The 27,176-nt window shown below is 45.3% G+C and overlaps 3 protein-coding genes and 1 long non-coding RNA gene across 7 annotated transcripts; 1 reads left to right on the top strand and 3 right to left on the bottom strand.

Annotated features, from left to right (window-relative positions):
- Positions 1 to 1,584: 1,584 nt before the first annotated feature.
- LOC128438982 (myosin light chain 4-like) lies at positions 1,585 to 2,253 on the bottom strand. The gene has a single exon (XM_053421773.1). The coding sequence runs from the start codon at positions 2,200 to 2,202 to the stop codon at positions 1,615 to 1,617; it is 588 nt and encodes a 195-aa protein (XP_053277748.1). The 5' UTR covers positions 2,203 to 2,253; the 3' UTR covers positions 1,585 to 1,614.
- A 178-nt stretch (positions 2,254 to 2,431) lies between these two features.
- On the bottom strand, positions 2,432 to 15,586 carry LOC128438652 (regulator of G-protein signaling 3). 2 transcript variants are annotated; one of them, XM_053421272.1, is made up of 17 exons: positions 15,142 to 15,586; positions 13,090 to 13,171; positions 12,885 to 12,987; positions 12,550 to 12,646; positions 12,215 to 12,460; positions 11,859 to 11,898; positions 11,517 to 11,770; positions 10,074 to 10,157; positions 9,861 to 9,972; positions 9,606 to 9,775; positions 8,139 to 8,664; positions 7,836 to 8,029; positions 6,301 to 6,347; positions 6,127 to 6,225; positions 5,200 to 5,261; positions 4,942 to 5,102; positions 2,432 to 4,864 (listed from the first exon to the last, which is right to left on the bottom strand). In XM_053421272.1, exons 1-17 carry the CDS (start codon positions 15,196 to 15,198, stop codon positions 4,670 to 4,672), a joined length of 2,529 nt encoding a protein of 842 aa, XP_053277247.1. In that variant the 5' UTR covers positions 15,199 to 15,586; the 3' UTR covers positions 2,432 to 4,669. The 2 variants fall into 2 exon arrangements, with proteins under 2 accessions (XP_053277247.1, XP_053277246.1); XM_053421271.1 differs by having other exon boundaries at positions 12,885 to 12,990; positions 15,142 to 15,585.
- Positions 13,432 to 26,984, top strand: fibcd1a (fibrinogen C domain containing 1a). Of its 3 annotated transcripts, none has more exons than XM_053421274.1 (9): positions 13,432 to 13,565; positions 21,799 to 21,877; positions 23,439 to 23,551; positions 23,942 to 24,305; positions 24,385 to 24,517; positions 24,613 to 24,749; positions 24,889 to 24,985; positions 26,026 to 26,205; positions 26,288 to 26,984. In XM_053421274.1, the coding sequence occupies exons 1-9, from the start codon at positions 13,528 to 13,530 to the stop codon at positions 26,548 to 26,550; spliced, it is 1,404 nt and encodes a 467-aa protein (XP_053277249.1). In that variant the 5' UTR covers positions 13,432 to 13,527; the 3' UTR covers positions 26,551 to 26,984. The 3 variants fall into 3 exon arrangements, with proteins under 3 accessions (XP_053277249.1, XP_053277250.1, XP_053277248.1); XM_053421275.1 differs by having other exon boundaries at positions 13,453 to 13,710; XM_053421273.1 differs by lacking the exon at positions 13,432 to 13,565 and having other exon boundaries at positions 18,075 to 21,877.
- Positions 19,681 to 24,343, bottom strand: LOC128438654 (uncharacterized). Its single transcript, XR_008338363.1, has 2 exons — positions 23,962 to 24,343; positions 19,681 to 23,141 (listed from the first exon to the last, which is right to left on the bottom strand). It is a non-coding gene; the product is annotated as an uncharacterized LOC128438654 (long non-coding RNA).
- Positions 26,985 to 27,176: the final 192 nt, after the last annotated feature.

The raw sequence follows: 27,176 nt of genomic DNA, 5'->3' as shown, positions 1-27,176 counted from the left end.
TATTTCTGCCTCTCCTTCTTGATTTTGTCAGGTTGAACTCTGCCTCATCTATGAATATGAATTCATGTGATTTCCTCATCCATCTGTAAAACTCTCTGAAATACAGTGAAAGAGAAGATTGTGTAGTTCAGCATAGGTCTGGAATACAGTACATTTACATTATGAAGGTGATGTGTGCAGTATGAACATCATAGTGCTAAAGTGAACAACACACACCTCCACATACTGCAGCTGTTTGACTCTGAACTCCACTCAAAAGGAACTCGATCAAGTTGTTTCATTTCAACCTGATGTCTTTTCAGGAAGCGTGCCAGTGTTGACTGAGAGACCTGATGCACATGATTGAAAATGACCTGGTCATCGATAATGTTGGCTTGAATTTCTCTGAACATTATAGCATTATTGGCCAAAACCATGTTTATGATCTCTCTTGAGCTGGTGTGAATATGGGCCCCCTTCCTCCGTGTTGTTCTCGACCCTCAATCCTATGTAGAGCAAAATACATGTAACCTACTGTACAATGTCAGGATGGGGTATCAAAGTGCTGATATGGTGCAAACAATAAGCATCTGATACGAATTTCATTTGATAAATTTGATCCTCTTCTTCTTTGAGCCTGTTCTCCCCCTGCTTAAGGTCTTCCTCTTCCTCTTCCTCTTCCTCCACCTCCACCTCGGCCTCCGCCTCCGCCTCAGCCTCTTCCTCTTCCTCTTCCTCCTCCTCCTTGGATTCCCCCTCTCCCCCTCACACTTCTTCCTCTTCCTCTTCCTCTTCCTCTTCCTCCACCTCGGCCTCGGCCTCGGCCTCGGCCTCTTCCTCTTCCTCTTCCTCTTCCTCTTCCTCTTCCTCCACCTCCACCTCCACCTCGGCCTCGGCCTCGGCCTCTTCCTCTTCCTCTTCCTCTTCCTCCTCCTCCTCCTCCTCCTCCTCCTCCTCCTCCTTGGATTCCCCCTCTCCCCCTCACTCTTCTTCCTCTTCCTCTTCCTCTTCCTCTTCCTCTTCCTCTTCCTCTTCCTCTTCCTCCACCTCGACCTCTACCTCCGCCTCCGCCTCTTTACATTTTACATTTACTTTTGTGCACACGTACACTTTAGTATGAATCCTACGCACAGTTTTATAAATGAGAGCCCAGTTCTTTACCTCACTGTGTGTAGGGTGTAGTGTGTGTGCATGTGTGTGTCATGTGTGTGTCATGTGTGTGTCATGTGTGATTTGGAGTGTGCGTGTGTATATGCGTATGTGCCTGTATGTGTGTGTCAGTGTGTGTGTCATGTGTGTAGATGTGTGTTTTGGAGTTTGTGTGTGTGTATGTGTGTGTGTGTGTTTGCGTAGATGTCTGTGTTTGAGTGTGTGAGTTTGTAGATGTGTGTGTGTGTGTTTTCGATTGAGTTATATCAATTCCCTAACCCCCTTTGTGATATTATATATTATTTTCACTTCTTGTCTTTGAGTTTTTTGTTTTCAATTGACTGTTTTGAAGGTTTTGTCTTAATAAATTGACTGTAAATATTTCTTTGATATGAAGATGATTTATTTAGAAGAGTTCATTAAACATGTTTGTCAATAAACAACAGCACTTGGTGATAAAAGGACACATTGACGTTTATTTCACGTTTATCCAGCCAAGACGTGTTTGACGAACTCGGTGTAGTTGATGTGTCCGTTGGCGTCTTCCTGTCCCACCATCAGTCGGTCCACCTCATCCTCTGTCATCTTCTCTCCCAGGGTGGCGAGGACATGGCGGAGCTCCGCCCCCATCACTGTTCCGTTTCCCTCCTTGTCAAAGACCCTCAGACCTTCCACGAAGTCCTCGAACGTGCCCTGTTCTTTGGATCTGGCCACGTGCTGCAACATGGGCAGGAAGCTGTCGAAGTCCAGCAGCTTGACGTTCAGCTCCTCCACCTTCGGCCTCCCCAGCAGCTTCAGCACGTCATCGTTGGTCGGGTTGTGGCCGAGCGCTCGCATCACGTCGCCGCACTGAGCGTAGCTGATCTTCATCTCACCAGCGGGCGTCTCGTCAAACAGCGTGAAGGCGTCTCTGAACTCCTCGACCTGATCTGGAGTGAACTCAACCACCACGCTCTTCAGGTCGACCTCCGGAGGTTTGGTCTCTGGAGCCGCCGGAGCAGCAGGAGGCTCCTCTTTCTTCACCTCCACCTTCTTCACCTCTGTCTTCTTCGGTTCCACTTTCTTTGGAGCCATCGTGCTGCAGAGCGGAGGACAGACGGAGGACGGACGGAGATGGATGAGGTTTTATGAGAGCCAGAGGCGGGGCGAGTGAGGCAGGAGAGAATGACAGAGAGAGAGAGAGAGAGAGAGAGAGAGAGAGAGAGAGAGAGAGAGAGAGAGAGAGATAGAGAGCATACGACCAAATATGGAAAAACTGGAATAGAAACACTCACAGAAGATAAGAAGTTTCCAGAACAAAGAACCAGTTTGAACCAGAATTCAGGTTTAATCAAAAGTCTTTGATAAGTTTAACTCTGACTCTGTTACTATTGCAACAAACTGCCAGAACATAACATCAATCAATTATCACGTTTTAGTTGTAAAGTCCATATTCAGCAATCCCAGTTTGTCTCATATTCCCAGTTTGTCTCATATTCCCAGTTTGTCTCATAGATGTTAACAAGGATCAACTTCCTGTTCTTAACTCAACACGAGTCAAACAGAAACTTAGTGATCAGTGATGAAGCTCAGTCCCATGTGAGGATCCTCTCCCAGGACACACACATGCTGAAGGAACTGAACACATCAACACAACAACACATCAACACAACAACAGGATTCACTACATGAGAAGAACCAGTTTGTAATGTTTAAAGTGTTAATACATAGGATGTGTGTGTTTATGTTTAAGTAGGTGTGTGTGTGTGTGTGTGTGTGTTTGAGTGTGTGTGTGGGGTCTCTATGTGTGTGTTGCTCTTGTTGCTCATCATTAACATTCCCTACTGTGATAAGGACTGTGATTACCCATAATGCTCTTTGTCTTTTAGTCTTTAAATAACTTGACATTGTCCAGAGGTTAAAGATAAATTCAACTGAACTGTCACACACACACTTAGCAGACACACACAAAGACACACACGCACACACACATACATCTGCGACAAATAAACCTACGAAGAAGAAGCAGGAAGACAGTCATCTATCACATTTATTCTTTTTATTAAAAAACTAGACACGACTAAATCTGAATAATCTGCTAACTCTGTGTATTCACATTTAGAACACAGAGTGCACACATGTAGTACTCTGTACACATACAAAGTACTTTGTGTACTCCTGGGAGAGGATTCTCACTTGGGACTGAGTTTATTCACTGATCACTAAGTTTCTGTTTGACTCTTGTTGAGTTAAGAACAGGAAGTTGATCCTTGTGAACATCTGTGAGACAAATAACATGTGGTTGATTGAGTGACATGTAGTACCCTGTGCACACATGTACTACATGTGTACTACCATGTGGTACCATCTGTCCTCTCATGTTGTTCTGTGTACTCATGTTGTACTATCTGGACACACATATGGTACTCTGTGTAACATGTGATACTTTAATCTCTATATAGTGAATCTGCAATTTTGTAGCTCTGTCCAAATGCTTAGTGAAGTTTTTGTACCCTATACAGGGAACTCATTGTTTCCCACAATGCATCATCGACAACTGATAGTCAATGTAGGGGCCAAAATGCATATTTGGTCTGTTTGTTTATTGTTTATTTTGAAAGGTTAGTCACACTGTTTTGGATCATGTCACTTCCATTTGATTGACACATGGGTGTGGCTTAATCTATATACCTGGGCAGTCAGATCAGCGGAGGGGGGGGAGAAAGGGGGTTAGTGGCGCACCTGATTATATTTTCTGTTTACCGTCGTCGTCGTCGTCGTCGTCGTCAAACAACCATGTTTTCATTCATTAATTGTCATTCGGTCTACAGCAATAAAATTCTCAAACTATATTCATCACCAGACTTGGATTCATTGTACGACGCGTAACAGCCTGGAGCCCACTTAAGCCTCTTAGCGGCCTTTTATAGGAAAACGGACGCTATAGTCAATCACCAGGTAACATATCCCATCATGCATTGCAGTAAAGAAGGTTCGTATAAATGTGAATAAGAGCAGAACATCTGAGACAAACGTGTTTATTTCTACATTTAAAAATTCAACGTGTTTTAAACTGAGTTTAGTTTTAATACTAAGAGTATAATAAACATTTAAAATTCAGTGTGGGACTTTAAAAGAGCTACATTGTTGTTTCATGTTGTTGTTAGTGATGCTCCTGTGAAAATTAATCGATGCAGAGAATATGAAAAATATATAGCATATAGTCCTCTACACAGAAGACATTATATAGTGATGACCTAAATATATATATATGGTATATAATCCTCTACTGCTAACTTTAATATGCCATTAGCTCTGCAGCTATCTGGTCATGTGGCTACAGGATACATCCGTAGGATTCATCAGCTGGGAACATGAATGTTTATATTCACAACTAAAAAATAACTCGAAGTCAGAGCAACAAGATGCAGCCTACAGTTACCATCATGCACCTGGAAAGATTTCTTCCTCTATTAGAAAACCTTACAGCCAATCAGATCATCAGATCTGAACTTTGAATGAGATCAGTTCCCTCTTCACTTTGATCCACTTCCTGTTTCTCTCATGATTGACTGACAAACCCAGCTCCTCTATGATTGGCCAACTGGGCATAAAGAAGGGACTGTAGGAATCGTGGGTAACTGTCAGTCTCCATTAGACCAAAAATCTGATCCTGGGCCAACTGGAAGGAGGCGGGGTTAACTCCGAGAAGCAGGCTCTGATTGGTCGATTCTCTGACAGTTGAGTCCAAGTTGACCTACAAACAGAGGTAAGGGAAAATCACATGACCAATCACAGGACAGACAGACAGACAGACAGACAGACAGACGGTACCTGTCTTGCTGCAGTGGTAGAAATAAACTCCTCATAGATTTTCATAGCTCTGACAGCCATGAGGGGGCGTATCCTTTTGAATCTCTCTACAGCCAACCAGAAATCCAGATTTTCCTCGCTGAACTCTGACCTCAAGAAGTGTCGGAACACTGCCAGACCATCTAACCAACGGAAAAAGAGACGGTTCAACCAATAGGAACACACTGTCATTGTTCAAGCTCCTCCCCTCACTGACAAATAGGAATTAGAATGCCTTACACTGATTGGTCAGCAGAGCCTCCAGACTCTCTGCCCACCTCAGCACTTCCCCTGGAGATGGTCTGAAAAACAAACGCACCTCAGACATATGAAACAGTAAAGATCCAATGGACTCACATAAAGCTGAGCAGCTAACCTGCTGCAGGTAAAGTTTGAGATAAGAGATCAAACGTGATAGACCCTAACCCATAAATATTTATTTGGGGGACCGATAGTTTCCAGATTTACCTTGTGATAGCCCCCCTCTTTTTATATACAAGTCTATGTACTTATACTTAAGTAAAGAAAAAAAAAGCAAAGAGTACTTTTGCCACCTCTGGTTTGTCTACATCATGTGATTCTAACTTTTCTGGTCAAGAGGCTTCTTCACTTCCACTCGTCTTGTTAGTAAAACACACTTTCAGATCTCGTGGCCTCGAGTTATTTATCCCGTTCTCACACGTTATTTTATCAAGGACACGTGATGTATTTTTACCAAATGTAACCAGGGAGCGCTGTTACTTACACATTGACACCATCAGATGTTTTAACAGCTGTTACTGTTTCTTTTATTCTGGATGTTTGTTCTCCTCTGATTTTTATTATACCACAGTTTGATCCTCAGCTCTGCTGTCAGTCAAACTGTCCATGTCTGTGATTGGTCATATGCAGTAAACCCCGCCCCTTTCATGTTCATGCGTTCAGATCTTGATCTTGTATACCTGAGTTAAATTAACAAGTTGATAACCAGCGTCATGTGACCACTGAGCCAGACTGTGATATTTAAGTGAAGTTCGTCTGAATCTCAGAAAGACATCCTGATTGGTTGGGTTAGGGTTAGGGTTAGGGTTAGGCTTTGAACAGTGACCAGGCTTTAGAGGCCAGGATGGGTTAGGGTTAGAGTTAGGGTTAGGGTTAGGTTTAGAGTTAGGGTTAGGGTGTTCCTACCTGTTGTTTCTAAGAGCTTTCTCCAAGCTGTTTCCATGGAAGCGGGTACAGTTTTCTTGAAGCCGTAGAAATGAGCGATTACACCGAACATCTGGATCTCTGAGGAGACCAGTCAACAAGTGAGGCAAACAGGAAGTGTAAACAAAAACAAAAACAAAGTGTGTGTTTACGTACAGACTCTCAGTCTTGTTCGTTAGGTGAAGGTTCCTGAACTCAGAGTCCTGAACAAACAAAACAACAGATGGTCAGACTCTGATAGAACAGGTTCTATCAGGTTCTATCAGGTTCTATCAGGTTCTATCAGGTTCTATCAGAGTCTATAAGGTTCTATCAGGTTCTATCAGGTTCTATCAGGTTCTATCAGAGTCTATCAGGTTCTATCAGGTTCTATCAGGTTCTATCAGACTCAGTCTGGATCAGGGGTCTCATTTATAAAACAGAGCTCAAGATTCATACTAAAGTGTACGTGTGCACAAAAGCCAGAAATGGTGTATGCAAAAGGAAATTCCTCTTTATAAAACCATGCACACGCACACCTGAACACAGAGTTCACTTTATAAATCACAGTCCACCTGCAAACGCTCCCACGTGGATCTGCCTCTAACTCCGCCCTCCACACGCCCACTTTCTACCATAAATGGTCAATGCAAAGCACCTCCTGAATATTAAATGATGCTGCTGACCAATGGGTTTCCACCTTGAGTCCTGACAGAGTCACTGCATCAAGCGATGAGAAGAGGATGAGGTGTTTGTTAGTGAGGTGGAGGTGAAGAGACATTTTATGGGACAGCAGTGATGTGATTAATGAGAGAGAGAGAGAGAGAGAGAGAGAGAGAGAGAGAGAGAGAGAGAGAGGGAGAGAGAGAGAGACTGAAATAAGAAAAGACCAAATTCAAAGGTGGAGCCAAACACACAGTGTCAGAATGTGAGGGAACTTGTTGTATCTCATGTTCATGTTTTAATTATCCATAACTGCAGGATTATTAAATTCAGAGACAGATGTGATCTCCTCAATCTATTGATTTTTGCTGAATTATATTTATAAGCTGGTGTTTGACCTGGGATGGTTCGGTTCCGTCAGTCGATCTAATACTGGACTCAGTTCAGCTCAGAGATCACAGATCTATAGAATCTAGATCAGCTGATCATCTCATCCATTCACCTGCTTCCATCTGCAGCTTCACGCTCCAGAGTCACGTCAGTATTTATTTATTTAGAGCATCGGACCGATTCCCTCACATCAGTGGATCCTCAGCTCTCCACTCTGTCTTGTGAGTGATCTCCAGGTCGCTCTGTGGCTCAGTCACGTTCACTGCAGTGATTTGATGATACACGCACAGTGATAGAAGATATTATTATAAACTATAAATGACTGGGCTGTGTAACTCTGCTGTTTATTATCATCTGAACGTAATTTGCTGTAAATTGTTTTATATATTTTGCAATTAAAAGCTTTGTGTGGAGCAGATTTGTTGTGCGATAACAACTGAAGCTGTTGGTTTTAATGTCAGTGATGAAGTGGATCAACAACCTGCCTCAGTTCACCTCCTCACGTTCGTCCACATGCTTCAGTGTTTGTGTGGAATCAGCAGATTTTCCCGTTAAGATCATTTTAAAAATCCCAACGTTTCCATGAGAAGTGGAACATTTATAAATGAGACCCCCGTCTGATCTGTTCTGGTGTTGGACTCGACCGACTGACACTCTACCTTGTTGCTGTTGAGCAGCAGTAGAGTCCCCCCCTCACTGGTCAGCTGTTTTCTCAGAGTGCAGGGGGAGCTGGGGAGGGGGTCGGGGTCAGAGGTCAAAGGGCAGGTGAGTTGGTGGATGGCGCTGTCCGATAGGAAGTGGGGTGATGGAGGGTCCCGCAGCAGTGAACCCTCCGAGAGCGAGCGACGCAGAACTGAGCAAAAATCAATCGATCAACCAATCAGGACAGAGATGACTCATCAACGTGTGACATCACTGATGACGTCACTGATGACGTCACTGTGACTCATCAGCTGACTTACCTGCAGCTCTGTGGGCGGAGTCCAACTCCTTTACTTTTTCATCTCTCTCCTCATTTTGTTCCTCCTCCCTTGAGTAGAGTTGGGTAGGGCTCAGCAGGAGCCCCCCCCCTCCCACACTCTCCGATGTTTCAGAGGCACTCTCCCCCTCCCCCTGCTGCCGCTCTTCCACGTCCTCATCTTCGTCCTCCTCCCTCCTCCTCTTCCTCCTCTCGTCTTCGTCCGCTTTCCCTCTCTCCTTCCACACTGGACTCCTGGTGGAGGAGGAGGGAAAGGAAAGGGGGGGGGAGTGAGGCAGGCCATTGATCGTCCTGGAGGGAGGTGAGGGGGTGAAGGAGGGAGGAGGAGGAGTGGAGGAGGAGCTGGGGGAGGGGGGAGAGAGGGAGGGGGGGATGTCACAGAGGGGGAAGTAGGGGGAAGAGGGGGGGAGCAGGGGAGGGTCAGTTGAGGAGAAAGGAGAGGACGAACGATAGAGGAGGTCCGACTGATGAAGAGAGAGAAGACTGAAATCTGAGGGGAGGTGCGAGAGCTGTGGGGGAGGATGGGAGGGGACACAGAGGACACAGAGGGTACAGAGGACACAGAGGACACAGGGGACACAGAGGACAAAGAGGACACAGAGGACACAGAGGACACAGAGGACACAGGGGACACAGAGGACACAGAGGACACAAAGTTCACAGAGGATACAGAGGGTACAGGGGACACAGAGGACACAGAGGACACAGAGGACAAAGAGGACACAGAGGACACAGAGGACACAAAGGACACAGAGGACAAAGAGGACACAGAGGACACAGAGGACACAGGGGACACAGAGGACACAGAGGACACAAAGTTCACAGAGGACACAGAGGACAAAGAGGACACAGAGGACACAGAGGACACAGAGGACAAAGAGGACACAGAGGACACAGGGGACACAGAGGACACAGAGGACACAGAGGACAAAGAGGACACAGAGTGCACAGAGGACACAGATGACACAGAGTGCACAAAGTTCACAGAGGACACAGAGGGTACAGAGGACACAGATGACACAGAGTGCACAAAGTTCACAGAGGACACAGAGGGTACAGAGGATACAGAGGACACAGAGGACACAGAGGACACAGAGGATACAGAGGACACAGAGGACACAAAGTTCACAGAGGAGAAAGAGGACACAGAGGTCATAGAGGACACAGAGGACACAGAGTGCACAAAGTTCACAGAGGTCATAGGGGTCACAGAGGTACAGAGGACACAGAGGGCCCAGAAGACACAGAGGACACAGAGGGTACAGAGGACACAGAGGACACAGAGGACACAGAGGACACAGAGGACACAGAGGATAAAGAGGTCATAAAGGTCACACTTAATTTGACTCTATAGACCTAAATAACAATATAGATCCTTCCTTGGAAGATGAAACCTTTAAAAAAACAAGAGGTCGTAGGTGAAAGGTGAAAGGTCACCAGATGTCTGTACCTGGTGACTCGTGGACATGTCTGTGTTGACCAGCTGCTGGTGGATGTTGTCTCGGAGGCAGAGACGGACTCTGATCTTTTGGTCGATGCTGAAACACTCGAGTATGAAGGCGAAACGAAAACACGTCTGAGACGACTGCACCAGGTGGATGAGGAGGGGCTCTGACGACACTGCAACACAACAACAACAACACAATACCACAATAACAAAACACATTAGTAACACAACAACACCCCAATAATACAACATTCTTACCCTCTCTGAGCTGCAGTGTGTTCAGGAACACTGGACTCTGCAGGACGTTACAGCGGCCGACCTCGTCCTCTCTGGTTAACAGCAGCAGGTCGTTGTAGATCAACACTGTCACCTGAAACACACACACACACACAAACACAATGTAGTGATACACACGCTGCCTCTGGAGTCCATGTGACTTTGAGAACTGTTAGCTGTACTATGAGCTGTTACCTTTGCAGGCAGCAGCCTAGCTTGGTGTAGAATGATTTCCTCTGACATCAGTAAGGTTCTGTCAGCGCTGCACAGATCAAGAGGCTAAAGTCAACAAGAACAACAAGAGCAGAAAATACAAACAACAATTACAATTCAAACATTAATCCACAAGAAATCCTGAGTGGAAACAGAATTTTCAGCTCGAACACGAAACTTGAAAAGTTTGGTTCTAACAGTTCTACATTAGGTTCTATATTTGAGTTCAGGGTAATGATGTTGAGTTATTGTTGAACAGATTCTGTGTTTGTTGTAGGTTTACGTCGCTCTACATCTTTTGTCCACTTCACTGTGTTCGCAGCTCAGAGCAGTTTCCTTCATGTGCTCTGCACTCGTTCCATCCTTGGTGTCCAGCCGGCTCTTCGTTGCTTCTTATAAACTCTTTGTTTATCTCCCCCTGTATTCAGTCTCTGCTTTGGGGTCCGAACTAAGAGTGTAAATTAAGTGTTCATTCATTATTCTACATTTCTTCAGCCTCGGACTGAGTTTATAACTCCAAGGTTCTAGAAAAATTCAGATGAAAAAGAAGGTTCAAGCTTTGATTCTGCTTTAGGATGTCGTCGTTTATGTTCCAGTTCAGATCGTTAGCGATCTTGACTTTTTCAGTTTCTTCTAGAATGTCATTCTGTGCTCAGACCCTAAAACAGATTCTCTAATATTGAATTGTTAGTTCTAGGTCAGGGTAGAGGTTACGGTGTATGCCCTTAATCAGATGAAATACTCTTGAACTATTTCTAATTTCTGATCTACAAGACACAAACACAAAGCAGTCTTTGTTTCTAAGAATACATGTTGGATTTACATTTAAGGTTCAATCAGGGTTTTTATTTCTAATATTTTATTATTGAGCTCCATGTTAGCTTTAAGTTCTCTGTACCTTTCGAGGTTCCAAGATGATATTGTAGGATATGTTCTCGATTAAGCTGATTTCAAACATGCACTGAACTCAAATGTCTGATTGCGAGCCTCTGGATTATCTGCAGACGTTCGATTCCTCTGGTATAAAGTCCACAGAAAGTTAGAACAATCCGATTTGAACACAGCAGGAGATTTTCTGCAGGATTAACTGCAAGCAAGTGGCGTGATGACGCTTCTATCACATGACGGAGTTAACAGGTCACTTCCTGTCTGAGTCTGCTGCACCCGGCTGCTCCACCTCTCACCGGAACAATGAGGAGGATCTGATGCTGTTGTGAACGAGTCAGTGCAGAAAACCTGCTGCTGCGTTGTTCAGCTGGGAAACACAATTCCGGATTTGAACTTGAGGTCAGGTCTGAAAACTGCTTTAGATCGGTTCAGTGTAAGTTTCAAGGTCCCGATGTAGAAAAAGACGTTGAAATTAAAGATCATTGGTTCTGATATGAGGCCTGCTTCTGACTTAGGTTAAAGGTACACAGTTCTAACCTGGACAAAGATGGGGAAGATGAGGGTTTTTGGTGCCAGTGTCATGTAGCTTTCATAAGAAGAGCAGGGCAGATGTGATTGGACGATGGTGCAGTTCTGGTAGTTGCCATAATCATTGGGCGTGGCCGAAGAAGAGGAGGAGAGGGGCCGGGCCCGGGTGGTAGTGCGGCTTGTGAACAGTTGCTGTGATGACTCAGGTCGAGGGTCCTGGAGAAGGTTCTGACCTCTGCTGGGGTGAGTCCGGTACAAAGGACCTGGTGATCAATGACACAAATATATCAATGAATAATTGATATATTGATTGATGTTTAAGATAATCAACATTTAGATCGGAGGACGTACTGATTGTCGCGTTCCTGTCATGACAAACTGGAAGCAGGTGCTGAAACAGAGACGGAACATGGGAATGGTTCTTTTCACTGACATTCTTTTTCTGTGTGAACTTTTCTATGGCAAGAAGAGAAGAAGTTATCTGGTTCGGTTCTGTGTCTGACCCAGTTCTCAGTGTTGTCCTTTGGGTTGGATGAGGTTCTAGGTGAGGCCAGGGCCATCATTTATGTTTCAGTGATAGATACTACCATCAGATTATTGTGCGGTTCTCTGTCAGTGACGTGCTTGTTCTTTACAAAGTTCTAGTGGAAACAGAGCGCTCTAGTTCTAGTGAAGGTTCTATGCTCTACGTCCTGGCTCAGACTCACCTGTGCTCCTGGATTGACAGGTGACAGGATGATGTAATTGTCTCCATTTGATGATGTCACACGGGTGCCCTTTAGTGTGGTGTTGCTGCAGGAGTACTCAGTCACTTCCTGTTCTTCCTCCTCATTCTCGTGCTTCCTGTCCCTCCACAGAGAACCCAGAGCCGCAAGACTGGCGCGGACCACGGAGTTCTGAGCCGGTCTGCGATCCTGTTTCCTGTGGGCGGGGTCAGGCAACATGCCTGTCGTCTAGGAGACAGACGAAGATCAGCTTACCATGACGACCGTTAGCTTCACTCTCTCCTGCTGTGTCTGTGTGTAGATTCAGGAAGACTCACGGTGTTGTGTGTCCGTCGGCCGAGCAAAGCTTCACTTCCTGCCATGAGGTCAGGTAAACCTCTCCACACAACCAACACTATCTGAGACGGACAAGTCCTGAAAGACAGACAGGCAGAGGGACAGACAGACAGGTAGAGGGACAGACAGACAGGTACAGGGACAGACAGACAGGCAGAGGGACAGACAGACAGGCAGAGGGACAGACAGACAGGCAGAGAATGTGTGAAACAGCTGACTGAGCGATGTCAGTATGGGGGGGGGCCTGATCAGTCGAAAAGTCAGATAATAAATGTTGGTGTCAGCAGGGTCAGGCTCTGAGGGGGGGGGGGGTTACCTGATGGTGTGGGCGAGCTCCACACACTTCCAGGTTTCCACAGGAAGTCCGTTCAGCTGCAGGACCAAGTCTCCCTGACGGAGTCCAGACCGATGAGCCGGACCTCCTGAAGACAAACAGGTCATCAACTAAATCTGACGCCACTTAGAACCGAACACTGCAGACAGCCAATCAGAAGAGCTGTAGATCACATGACTCTGCTCACCAGGATCGACAGCCTGGACTCTAACTGGACAGTCGGAGCAGATTGTGAATCCAAATCCATCTGATCCTCGGACGATGGTCACCTGAGAGAACACGAAGAAGCTGTCAGCTGCTCAGACAGCGCCCCCTCAGTACAAAATGTAAAGTAGTTTTTAACTGAACAACTGAAACATCTACAAGCTTCAAAAGAGTTCAAACAGTGTCAACACATCGAATCAATATGTTCATCTTTTCAATACATTCAATCAATAAGTATTGGTTATTAAGCAGGAATCAAACGATGAAGGAGGTTTAGTTCTGGTGTGTGTGCTGCAGTGCCGCCTCCGTCTGGCAGGGGGCGCTGCTCTCAGCTTGGTTTCCATGACGCTCGAAGGAGAAGGTCAAAACTTTTCTCTGCACAAAGGAGTTTAATGTTCCTCAGTGCAGACTGGAAGGAGGGATGAAGCTGAGCCTGAGGAGACGAGCCCTGGGGCGAAGGTATTTAAACACTATTGTTCTCTACTGGATCGGGTCGGACAGAACCTGGTCTCTGCCCTGAACCTGGTTTACAAGCAACAGCTTCACCTGCAGACAGAACCTGAGAAGAACTGAGCAGAACCAGCGTGGGCCACCAGGGGAGAAGGTCAGGTCACCATGCACACAGAGAAGAGAAACCTCATGAATCACACAAAGTGTTTGAACAGCTTGTTTAACGACTGACACACACACACAAACACAGACACACACAGACACACACAGACACACAGAAACACACACAGACACACACAAACACACAGACACACACACACTGACACACACTGACACACACTGACACACACACACACTGACACACACACTGACACACAGACACACTGACAGACACACACACAGACACACAGATACACACACACACACACACTGACACACACACACACACTGACACACACACAGACACACTGACACACACAGACACACTGACACACACAGAAACACACACAGAAACACTGACACACACACACAGACCCACACACACAGACACACACACACACACACACACACACACACAGACACACACACACACACACAGACACACACACACACACAGACACACACAGACACACAGAAACACACACAGACACACACAAACACACACAGACACACAGACACACACACAGACACACAGACACACACATATACACTTTACTCACACATACACACACATTCACACACATATACACTCAATCACACATACACATACACATACACACACTCACACATATACATATGCTCTAACACATACACACATATACACTCACATTCATATACCAATAGACAAACACATACACACACAAACTCACAAACGCACACATATACACTCACACACACACATATACACTTACATACACACTCACACACACATATGCTCTAACACATACACACATATACACTCACATTCATATACCAATAGACACACACATACACACACAAACTCACAAACGCACACATATACACTCACACACACACACACACACACATTCACACACAGTGTTATGCATGAAGGGTTTATATTTTTTGTGAACTCATCGGGTTTCACGTGATGAACGGAAGTGGCTTCACTCCAGCGAGAGTAAACGACACTCCCGTTTTGTGACACCATTTTACCACATGCCGCATGTTGTCTGTGCAGACACACACACACACACACACTCATACACTGACAGGCTCTCACTCTAACTAATAAACTCATCAGTAGTTATCAGGACCCGATCAGCACTGAACTCACTTAGTGTTTGTTTGATTCCACAGTTTCTGAGGCTGCATTTAAACACAATGAAAAACACAATGTGTGAACTCAGTCCAACGCAAGCTCACAGTCTGGATTCTGGATCTGGATTCTGGATCAGACTCCATAGATTCATAACTAAACACAAATCAAATCAACGTGAATTAGTTCATTTTAAGTTTGATCGAACTCAACTCTGCAAATATACACACACATACGTGTTTAAACACATACACATATACACCTACACATTCCAAACCCAGATACACAAAAACACACACATACACACACCTGAGGAAGGTTCTGTCCGATGCAGATTCGACACAGACGGTGGATCGTGTGCATCATAAGGTCTCTGGTTCTAATCCTGCAGATCTGTCAACATGTGATCCAGGTCCAGATCTAAAACAGGACTGGGTCTAAAACCAGATCTGATCCAGATGTAGACTTCACATGACCGTATCCAGGTGAAATTTAGATCCAGAAAAATCCAAATCAAACCCAGAACCAGGTCTAAAACTTGTGGTGATATAGAAAGGACAAAAACCAAGTCTGGTCTCAAAACTAGAACCAGATCTGACTCCATCTGACACAGAGTGTGTGAAGTTGCATACTTCAGACTGCAGTGTGTGTGTGTGTGTGAGAACCAACAGGCAGAAGAATAGCAGGAAACACACACACACACAAACAGACTCACAAAAACACTGGATGGATCCCTGCGATAAGACACACACTTCCTGCTCCACACACAGTGCTGGATCTGGCCCTGCTCGCCCTCACAGCCACAGAGAGAGAGAGAGAGTCCGTCATGCATCATAGAATCAACAGAGACATTTTCATGGAAAACAATATTCTGTTTTGAACCAGATTAGGAAAATAGTCTAAATAATATGTGCATGCATTGCATTAGTGAGTAATAGTATGTTCTAATTACTTTGGTCTGAATAGGATCATACTCGATAATACGATTGTGATCATGTTTATGTCTTTAATGTCATTATAATATGTGATCATCTCATAATCATGTGACATCATAACGTCAGCACCATTTCAATTTCTGTTAATTAATGATGAGTCATCTGTGCGCACGTTAATCACGGTGTTCCTCAGGGTTCTGTGCTCGGCCCAGTTTTATTCAGCATTCATATGCTTCAACTAGGAAACATTATCAGGAGACACTCTGTAAACTTGACCTGTGGACGACACCCAGTTTAACTTCGTCAATAACACCAGAACAATGTAATCTGGGATCTCAGAGTCTCCTTAGATCCTGATTTGTCCATTGATTCTTATTCAAATCACATTTCTACATCGAAAAAATCAGTCATGTCTCAGAAAGACGCAGAAGATGAGTCCTGGTCTTTGTTCCATCCAGATGTGATTATTGTAATTAATTATTATCAGGCTCCAGCAGGAAGTCGTTAGAAACTCTGCAGTTTGTCCTGAATGCTGCAGCACGTGTCCTGAAGAGAACCAGGGACAGAGACCACATGTCTCCTGTGTTAGCTTCACTACACTGACTTCCTGCTACATTTAGAATAATTTAAAATCCTCCTTCTCACCTACATTAATAAAATGGCAACATCAGACCTTAAAGGAACAAAGCTTCAGTCACCACTATGATAGAGGGGGTGAAGTGGTTTGAGTTGGCTAAGCTAGTGGACTTTAGAATGTCCATCGGCCCCTGAATGCACCTCGTAGGAGATATCAGGAGTCTACTCAGGAGCAGAATGGAGGCATGTTATGTTTGTATCTGTTGTTGATCACCAGTTACTTCAGTTGTGTTATATTCTGCTCTAACTCAGTTCACCCCTGAAACTCCAGAAGTCCCCCCCCCCCTCCATCATGGTGTTGAGGAGATGATGAATTTATACTTTTCAATGAACTGTCCTGTAAAGAGCTCATAATATTTGTGTGTGCGTGTGTAGCATGTGTGTGTCTGTATGTGTATGTGTGTGTGTGTGTGCGTGTGTGTGTGTGTGTGTGTGTGTGTGTGTGTGTGTGTGTGTGATATGTGTGTAGTATGTTTGTGTAGTAATGTATGTGTGTAGGGGAAGCAGCTTCACTCTATAATTCATAACATGTGAATCTTTGATGAGAAAAACATTAAAACACAAACAGTGTGTGTGTGTGTGGGGGGGGGGGGGGGGTCACCATATCTCTGATCTGATTGGCTGGCAGGTTGATATTGTTACAGGATTAGTTAACAGAATCTCACCTGAACCATCGTCTGCATAAAATCCATCATAGGTCACATCTGTTCCACCCCTGGTCTAACACCAGGTCCAGTCCTGAGTCTGGTTCCTGTAGATGTTTGTGTCGGGTGAACGTGGGTGGGGGGGGGGGGGGGGGGGGGGGGCTGACTCACCATCAGTCGCTGAGCGCTGCTGCTGCTTGTGAGGAGATTCTTGGTGAAGAGTGTGGAGATGTTAGTTGGACCGGAGCAGGAGTTGAAACTGTCGAGCCTGAGGGGGGGGCTGCAGGTCGAGCTGTGGTCAGTCAGGTCTGTGAGTCCAGCGGTGGATCTGCTGCTGGTTGTGGCGGCGGTGGTGATGTGGTTCAGGTCATTATCTGAGGTAGAGTCTGGAGTCTTTCTGAGATCAAGAAGACAACCGTCTTCAGCTGCTGCATCGTCCCAAGACCACGCTGTGTTCTTCCAGAACATCCTGACTGTCCCCAGACCAGCCTGGGTCCTACAAGACCAGACCAATCCAGACCCGACTGGACCAAACCAGACCAGAGTAAACCAGGTCCTTCTAGACCAGACAAAGAGACAGGTGGTCTGTGTCTTAGAAAATATCTGGGTTGCAGAAAGACGATCGGGATGAGTTCATTCAAAATTGGAACCAATGAACCATCAGGACTCAGAAGACCACAGATTTACCTCTTAGGACAAACCAAATTAAATTAGATCTAAAATCCTTGTCAGGTCCACAACCTGGTCTGTGGTTCTGTTTGTTCTTGTGGTTCTTGTTGTGCTGGGTCCCCTGGTCTGTGGTCCTGGTCTGTGGTCCTGGTCTGTGGTCCTGGTCTGTGGTCCTGGTCTGTGGTCCTGGTCTGTGGTCCTGTTTGTTCTAGTTCTACGAGCTGCTGCTAAGACGTCTTGTGTCCTCTCTCTCTCTTGTCTCTCTCCTCTGTGTTATGTAGGTCGGGGCGAACGAGTGTCAGATCTCAGTGTGATGTCAGAGGGGATGGGGGGGGGGGGGGGTAAAGGTATTGTGAGGGTCACATGGTTACCAGGCAGCTTCTCATCACCATGGTAACTGTTTGGACCCCTCTGGAGAGAGAGAGTCAGTGTTAATATATATCCACTGCTCGTTCGCCCCTCTCTCCCCCATCACTATAAATAGACAAAACATATAGATTCACGTACAGAAAAGTGTGTGTGTGTGCGTGTGTGTGTGTCCTATGGTCTTCTGTTCGAGCTAGTGAAGCTAACATGCTAGCGTTTGTGTATTGACGTTTATATGTAAATATAAATATTTATTATCAATAAAAAAGAGTTTGCTGCTACTACTTTATTTGTTACATTTAGTAATTTTGATGATTTTAACTTCACCAAAGAATCAAAGGATTGATAATAATCTTCAAATCAATCAATAATAGAACATTGGTAGAGATGTAATGATGTCATTATGTGATGTCATTATTATCAATACGATCAAGTGATCACTGATGTTTTAGCTCCGTGTTTGGTCTCATGTTCATAAACAGCTGTTCTACTGAGCATCCTCCTCCCTCCGCTGGCCTCCCATTGGTCAGATCTGCTGTGATGTCAGCCTGTCCAACAGATACAGTTTGATTTATGAAGATGAATAGTTAAACTGCATGGAACCAATCCCAAAGCTCATACAGCCGATCAGCTGACTGCCCCTGAGGGGAGAGACAGGTAAAACAGGTGAGACAAAGTTCAGACAAAGGTGAGAGACAGGTGAGACACAGGTGAGACACAGGTGAGACACAGATAACACAAAGCTGTCTCTCTCTCTCTCTCTCCCTCTGTCTGTCTGTCTGTCTCTCTCTCTGTCTCTGTCTGTCTCTCTCTCTCTCTCCCTCCGTCTCTCTCTCTCTCCCTCTGTCTGTCTCTCTGTCTCTCTCTCTCGCGCTCCCTCTGTCTGCCTTTCTGTCTCTCTCTCTGCCTGTCTCTATCTCTCTCTCTCCCCCTGTCTGTCTGTCTCTCTCTCTCTCCCTCTGCCTGCCACTCTCTCTCTGTCTGTCTGTCTGTCTCTCTCTCTCTCCCTCCGTCTGTCTGTGTCTCTTTCTCTCCCTCTGTCTGTCCGTCACTCTCACTCTCTCTCTCTCTGTCTGTCTCTCTCTCTGTGGTGAGGCGGTGGACTAGTGGCAGAAAAGGTCTCTGGTTCGACTCCACGGAGGAACAACAAAAAGACGAACCTGGATTGATCTGTCCAAAAATCCAAGAGGATTCTCCCTACCCTGTCTAGTGCCCCTGAGCAAGGCACCTTACTCCCCCAACATCTGCTCCCCGGGCGCCGTACATGGTCGCTCACTGCTCTGTGTGTCCTGCACCAGATGGGTCAAAAGCAGAGGTTACATTTCCCTCCCTGCATGAGTGTGTCTGTGACAAATAAATGCATCTTAATCTTAATCTCTCTCTCTCCCTCTGTCCACCTGTATCATAATGTGTTTGAAACCCTCAGCTGTGTTTTTAATGTGTTGAACTACATGCTGATTTTGTATTTTTAGCATGTACTGTTCTTAGCATGTTAGTAACATGTGACACTTCATGTTGTTAGTGTTATAGCAACAAATAGAAGATGAAATCGGTCTCAACCTTGTAACCAGATCATAAATGAAGACGCCAACCAAGTATTGAGTTCAATCAGACGGTAAACTTTATTTTCAAAATGTAAATGAAATCAAATGCAAATAATCAAGATTTTTCAAACTATGGAAACTGGAGGTAAAAAATAATCAAAGGAAGAGGAAGGGTCCTTCCTCCCCTAACTCATAAAGACCAAGATGAAGCTGGATAGATGTTCAGAAGGATCAACTTCCTGTTCTTAACTCAACACGAGTCAAACAGAAACTTAGTGATCAGTGATGAAGCTCAGTCCCATGTGAGGATCCTCTCCCAGGACACACACATGCTGATGGAACTGAACACAACAACAAGACAACACATCAACACAACAACAGGATTCACTACATGAGAAGAACCAGTTTGTAACTTCATGTGTAAAGTGTTGATACATCACGTCTGATGGAGATGAAGCAGCAGATGAACTGAGGAGTTCCTGATGGTAGAAGATGTGAGGAGACATGTTGTGTATCACGAAGTCTGGTTGTGATCATAGTCCATGTGTGAGCGAGATGTTAGCGTGTTGAACTATATGTTGTCAGCTTGTTTTTAACTTGTGGGTTAACATGTTGTTGGCATGTGACTGAACACTGTGACAGACTGTGAACTAAATCTGATCAGATTATCAGCCTGCCGTGTCTCAGTGTCTCAGTGTCTCGCCTGCTGCAGAGCAGATGGTCTCCACTTGTCATGAAGCTTTAACTTGAAAATACATTTTCAATTGGATTTTTATCATCGTCAGAGGTCGTGTTGATCCTGAAGACAGACAGGTAATTGAATTGATCGTTGATATCAGTGATCACTCAGACGTCCTGTCTGAGTTTTGTTTAAAAGCAATAACATGCTTAATGTTTTGGAGGTTTGATTTCATACATGTGATTTAAATGATTTATTTATATATGATTGTTAGAAAACATGTGTTTGAAAATATAACAAGTTGAAACAACTTTTGATATTTGAAAGCGCAAGAATATACATATATATTTCCTTTTGTTTTTTTTGGTGATACGGTGATAAATCAGTTTATATCAGGTCAACTGACCCAAGTGCTTTATAACTAACCCTGACCCTAACTAAACCGTTATAACCAACTCTAACATGTTATAACTAACATTAATAAACAGTTGAATGATGAATGTTTTATGTGATGATAAGACACAGACAACAAGTTAAGCTATGAAATAAAGTTTAACCCGATACGCACATTGAAATTGTTTGTAAAATAACTGTTTAGTCTGAATAAGCTTAGATTCTCAATAAATCAAATTTTGGTCAGATAAGAACTGATCACAGTTTTAGATTCTGAGGTTTTAGAATCAGAGGTTTTAGAATCTGATGTTTTAGAATCAGAGGTTTTAGATTCTGAGGTTTTAGAATCAGAGGTTTTAGAATCTGATGTTTTAGAATCAGAGGTTTTAGAATCTGATGTCTTAGAATCAGAGGTTTTAGAATCTGATGTTTTAGAATCAGAGGTTTTAGAACGGGACGTTTGACTGTGATGAGGTGTTTAAAGTCTCTAACTCTAACCCTATGTGTTAATCAGTAAGATTAAAGTGATGCTGACAGACACAGACACTGAGTCTCAGAGAACTGACGACCAGCTGCTGCACGCTACTTCAGACTGTAAACAGGTTAAGTTATTCACGTGTTCTGTCATCGTCTTACGAAGAACCTCAGGAGATGGAATGTGGAGGTTCTCTGGTTCTCTGCAGAAAGGTTCTTTAAGGTTTCTGAGATTCAAAATGTCCACTTCAGAAGTTCAGGTTGAGAGTTAATTGAAGAGGTTCAAACATGAACGTTTTAATGTCCCTTGATTGATTGGATTTGATTTTTCCGTTGAGTTGAAGCTTGTTACATTTAAAAGTGTAAACATCTGACATTTTGGTGTTTGCCATTATCTCTTTGAAAATCGGTTTGACAGTGAAGCACTATGAATCCTGGGATCCGTTGAGCTGAGGAGGATCCGGCTGTGGGGATGGAAGGACGTGTCTGAAAGAACAGTCGAGACACTATGACACCTCTTGTCCTCAAATGCAGCATCTGATGGAGGTGGAGCCTGGACTAAGACTCCATCGTGATAAAGAGGATAATGAGCCACCTTCATGTTTTCTGTGCTGTTTGTGTTTCAGGATGATGGTGAACGATCGATGGACCATCATGAACAACAGCAGTTCAGAGCTGGACAGCAAGCGGCCAATCAAACACAAGGTGAGCCCCAGCAGGTGCTGTGTCAGCCAATGTCCACTCTGATGTCAGGGGCCGGGTGGTAAACCCAAGGTGTGATGGTCATGGTTCTGCTTAGGTCATGAGTTCTCTCCAAGATCCCAGGAAGTAATGAGCTCATCAACAGTTTAACTAAAAGCTGTTGCATCAAGCTGCAGTTTGAGAGACTCGAGGAACCTTGGTGGTCGGGGTCTGGATCAAACTGAGGCACTGTGGTACTGTGGTACTGTAGTACTGTAGTACTGTGGTACTGTAGTACTGTAGTAGTTAGGTACTGTTGTACTGTGGTACTGTAGTACTGTGGTACTGTGGTGCTGTAGTAGTTTGGTTATGTGGTACTGTGGTACTATAGTACTGTAGTAGTTAGGTACTGTTGTACTGTGGTACTGTGGTACTGTAGTACTGTGGTACTGTAGTACTGTAGTAGTTAGGTACTGTTGTACTGTGGTACTGTAGTACTGTGGTACTGTGGTGCTGTAGTAGTTTGGTACTGTGGTACTGTGGTACTATAGTACTGTAGTAGTTAGGTACTGTTGTACTGTGGTACTGTAGTACTGTAGTAGTTAGGTACTGTTGTACTGTGGTACTGTAGTACTGTGGTACTGTGGTGCTGTAGTAGTTTGGTACTGTGGTACTGTGGTACTATAGTACTGTAGTAGTTAGGTACTGTGGTACTGTGGTACTGTGGTGCTGTAGTAGTTTGGTACTGTGGTACTGTGGTACTGTAGTACTGTAGTAGTTAGGTACTGTGGTACTGTGGTACTGTAGTAGTTTGGTACTGTGGTACTGTGGTACTGTAGTACTGTAGTAGTTAGGTACTGTGGTACTGTAGTACTGTGGTACTGTGGTGCTGTAGTAGTTTGGTACTGTGGTACTGTGGTACTGTAGTACTGTAGTAGTTAGGTACTGTGGTACTGTGGTACTGTAGTACTGAAGTACTGTAGTACTGTGGTACTGTATTACTGTAGGACTGTAGTACTGTAGTAGTGTGGTACTGTGGTACTGTACTACTGTGGTATGGTGGTACTGTAGTTATGTGGTACAGTGGTACTGTAGTACTGTAGTAGTGTGGTACTGAGGTGCAGTAGTACTGTGGTACTGTGGTAGTCTGGTTGTGTCCCGAATGTTGTAAAAGATGATCACAGTGATTGGTCAGAGTCTGTCTCTTATAGGCGTCATAAAGGTGTCCACAGAATGGACCATTTCAGTATCTCCTCCTCCAGAGGCAGCTGCAGATGGTACGGTCCATCTGCAGAGAGAGAGAGACAGACAGAAAGAGAGAGAGAGAGAGAGAGAGAGGTGGAGCAGACGACACAGAGCTAATCTGTTAATCTAAAGTTAAACTGTTTGATTTACACTCGTCTCTAATCTGCTGCAGTCGTTCACTTCACAGATTAAATCTGAATTTAAAAACAACTTTAACTCAAGTTTATCTAAAAAGATGAAAAGTCAATTTCAAGTTTTCATATGAAAATCAAACAGTAATGTTTATGTTGAAATGTGTGTGTGTGTGTGTGTGTGTGTGTGTGTGTGTGTGTGTGTTCAGTGCTGCAGCTTCCTGTTGTGGTTCTTCATCGTGTTGATGGTCACAACCGCCATCGTCACAGCGACAGTCACCATCCTGTACCTGAACCAGTTTCCTCTCCCGTTCATCAGCAGGTAACACCTGTCTGTCTCTCTGTCTGTCTGTCTCTCTGCCTGTCTGTCTCTCTGCCGGTCTGTCCCTCTGCCTGTCTGTCCCTCTGCCGGTCTGTCCCTCTGCCCGTCTGTCCCTCTGCCCGTCTGTCCCTCTGCCCGTCTGTCCCTCTGCCCGTCTGTCCCTCTGCCCGTCTGTCCCTCTGCCCGTCTGTCCCTCTGCCTGTCTGTCTCTCTGCCCGTCTGTCTCTCTGCCGGTCTGTCCCTCTGCCTGTCTGTCCCTCTGCCGGTCTGTCCCTCTGCCCGTCTGTCCCTCTGCCCGTCTGTCCCTCTGCCCGTCTGTCTTTCTGCCTGTCTGTCTCTCTGCCTGTCTGTCCCGCTGTCTCACCTGGTTCAATGTTGCCATGTCAACAGGGGCGGAGTCTCGTCCTCACCTGTGATTTCAACCAATTCCAAAGAGTCTGGCGCCCTGGTGACAGTGTCACGTGTCACAGCAGGAGAACCAATCAGCATCTTCCTGGACCCCAACTGTCCGGACTACGGTGAGAGCCTCCTGCGGTGGGAGGCGCTGCAAAGCTCCGTGCTACGAGCGCTGACCAATCACAACGCAGACGACTGGCAGGACGTAGGACTGGTCCAGAAACTAGCCGAGGAGCTGAAGGTGTTATCAGGCCACGCCCACAACCTGAGGGTGGAAGCTGATTCGCTGAAAAGAGGTCAAGGAGTTCTGGACCAGCGCCTGGACGGACTGCAGAGCGAGCAGAGCCGCGTCCTGCAGGTGAGTCCTGGAACCAGGAAGTCTCAAAATGTACAAAATAAAAGCCTCAGGTCAATGTCCCCCCCCCCCCCCCCTGCAGGTGCTGGCGGACGTTCACTCAGGTATGTCCACGATAACAACAGGTGTCAGTGATTCTCTGCTCAGCCTGCAGAGGGAGACTGAGAGTCTGAGGAGACTGAAGGCAGAGCTGCACAGACACAATGACGACAGAGGTACACAACTACACAACAACTACACAACAACTACAACTCCTCCTACAGAGCCCTCTTTCTCTTCCTCTCACCGTGTGATGCTCTCTCACCCTTAGCGGTCAGACCCAGAGACTGCAGTGATGTCATGGCGTCTGGCGTCTCTCAGGACGGAGTTTATTCTGTTTTTCCGACACATGACCCCGACGGCTTCATGGTCTACTGTGACATGACAACTGACGGAGGAGGTTGGACGGTAAACACACACAGAGACAAAGAGCAGCGCCCTCTGCTGGTCACCAGATGAACTGAAAGAAGGAAACTGGTTTCACTTGCTGAATCTGTGTGTGTGTGTGTGTGTGTGTGTGTGTGTGTGTGTGTGTGTGTGTGTGCAGGTGATCCAGAGGAGGCAGGATGGGTCCGTCAACTTCTTCAGAGGCTGGGACGCATACCGAGACGGCTTCGGACAAACAACAGGAGAACATTGGCTGGGTGGGACACACACACACGTACACACTTACTGAAAGAATAACTGAGCAGATGGATGATTATCAATAATGATTAAAGACTTTATAAAGCAAAAACAAATCGTTACAGAGCGACGTGTAAATCAACCCCCATGACAAAATGTTAATGCTTAAAAAACAACAAGTATTAAAGTTACATGGAAAACCATGAAAAAATGAGTTGCTCTCCCGAACTGGGTTTGACCGTGGAAGCCAGGCTTCTCTAGTTCTTACTGGGATTGGGCCTCCCTCTCCATTCGACACTGGCAAAGTAGTACATTGGGTCGCGTTCACGGTGGACCAGGGGTCGAAGGAGGAGGAGCTCCAAAGGTTTGATTCCGCCCGCGGCCCTTTGCTGCATGTCCTCTCTGTGCCCCCCTTCACAGCTGGCTCTTTATCCTATCCAAAAAATACAGGCCAAAAAAACAGTAAAGAAAGAAATAAAGAATATGAGTACAATACAGTGTTATGAGCTCCTTGATATATGAAGGGTTTGATTGTTAAGGACTTTACATGTGAGGAGCAGGATCTTGATGTTCAGAGTTTCACAGGGAGCCAGTGAGAGAAGCTCAGAGCAGTGAGATGATCTCTTCTGGTTCCTGTCGGCTCTCGTGCTGCAGCATCTTGGACCAACTGGAGCTTCTCACAGACTCACTGGGACGTCCTGATGATAAAGACTTACCCTGATCTACATCAGCACATCTATGGTGTCAGATGCTGCACTAAGATCCAGTGTAGAGACAAGTCCATTATCTGAGGCCATGAAAAGGACGTTAGTAACTTTAACAGCAGTTTCTAGGTGTGATGATTCTAAATCCTGACGTGTTACACTTGAACATGCAGATTCAAACAGAGCCGGGTGGTTGACCAGGTAATGGATTTACAGGTAGGGAGAGGTGTTGTTGAGGTACGGCCCTGCTAAGTTTACAAGTTAACTAAGTGAACTAGTTAAAGTCGTGTAAATTAAAACAAAAAGATGAGGAGCTCATGACGCTCTATCTGTCTGTCTACCTGTCTGTCTCCCAGGTCTACAGAGGATCTACTCCCTCACCAGGTCAGGTGGGGTAGAGTTACGTATCGACATGGCTGACTTTGATAACGCCACAGCGTTCGCTCGTTACACCGATTTCTCTGTCGGTCGAGACTCAGTGAATCCAGAGGAGGACGGATACCCGCTGACCGTCGACCAGTTCTCTGGAACTGCAGGTACTTCTACTACTGCACTATTACTACACATTGTACTGCACACTGTACTACAGAACCAGCAGATGACCTCTGACCTCTCCAGGTGACGCCCTCCTGAAGCACTCTGGAATGCGGTTCACCACCAAAGACAGGGACCAGGACCAGTCGGAGAACAACTGTGCAGCGTACTACCAGGGGGCGTGGTGGTACCGTAACTGTCACACCTCCAACCTGAACGGCCAATACCTGAGCGGAGGCCACGCCTCCTACGCTGACGGTGTGGAGTGGTCGAGCTGGACGGGCTGGCAGTACTCGCTCCGCTTCACCGAGATGAAGATCCGGCCCAATGCCAGACCAGAGTCCTGAACTCTGACCCTGAACCTGGACTCTCTCACCTCCGAGTCCTGAACCTGGACTCTGACTCGAAACAAACCTGTGGGTTAATGTTTAATTGATGATGGAGGATTAGAAACATTTTAAAGACAACCAAAGTTGTTATTGTTTGAGAATAAAGTTGTTGACTGCGAAAGTAACATTTGTTTCAGTTGATCTTCTAAGAAGTTTCATAATTTCTCCAGAAACAATCAGAGTTTGGGTTCAGAAGCAGTGGAACTCCAGAGAGGGTTCGACTCGCTGCTTATTTTGTGTTTTTCTCATAATATTCCAACACTCTGTCGTATTTATTATTCATTATCCTTGTAAAAATCAATTGTGTTAAAACACTGAATTTATTTATTCCCTGATCTTTTCTGTAAAAATTCTAACCAGTTTTGTTCAAAGAAGTTTGTCCAGCAGGTGGAGCTGTTCTCAGATTAAACTTTCAGCTTCATATTCGTCATATTGTATTGTCTTTATTCAGTTCAGTTTTATTTGTGTAAATCTAAACAGCATCACAAGGTTCTTCACACAGTGACACATAACGTTATTGTTTAGTAAACACTGTTAATGATAAATATATGACACCTGACCAGGTTCTGACAGGTTCCTGTTTC

Source organism: Pleuronectes platessa, chromosome 4 (assembly GCF_947347685.1).
Source record: "Pleuronectes platessa chromosome 4, fPlePla1.1, whole genome shotgun sequence".
Classification (NCBI taxonomy): Eukaryota; Metazoa; Chordata; class Actinopteri; order Pleuronectiformes; family Pleuronectidae; genus Pleuronectes; species Pleuronectes platessa.
The sequence above is the reverse complement of the archived record's forward strand: the minus strand, read 5'-3'. Positions and strand labels throughout refer to the sequence as shown.

Excerpts from the sequence above, each read along its gene's own strand:
- LOC128438982 (XM_053421773.1), bottom strand. The coding sequence starts at position 2,202 with ATGGCTCCAAAGAAAGTGGAACCGAAGAAGACAGAGGTGAAGAAGGTG.
- LOC128438652 (XM_053421271.1), bottom strand. The coding sequence starts at position 15,198 with ATGATGCACACGATCCACCGTCTGTGTCGAATCTGCATCGGACAGAAC. Across the intron at positions 13,172-15,141 it reads TCGGACAGAACCTTCCTCAG|GTGACCATCGTCCGAGGATC; the intron begins GTGTGTGTATGT and ends GTGTTCTCTCAG. Across the intron at positions 5,103-5,199 it reads GGCTCTGCTGACCAATCAGT|ATGGTCTGGCAGTGTTCCGA; the intron begins GTAAGGCATTCT and ends TCCGTTGGTTAG.
- fibcd1a (XM_053421273.1), top strand. The coding sequence starts at position 21,701 with ATGCAGCATCTGATGGAGGTGGAGCCTGGACTAAGACTCCATCGTGAT. Across the intron at positions 23,552-23,941 it reads CCTCTCCCGTTCATCAGCAG|GGGCGGAGTCTCGTCCTCAC; the intron begins GTAACACCTGTC and ends CCATGTCAACAG. Across the intron at positions 24,750-24,888 it reads CTGACGGAGGAGGTTGGACG|GTGATCCAGAGGAGGCAGGA; the intron begins GTAAACACACAC and ends GTGTGTGTGCAG.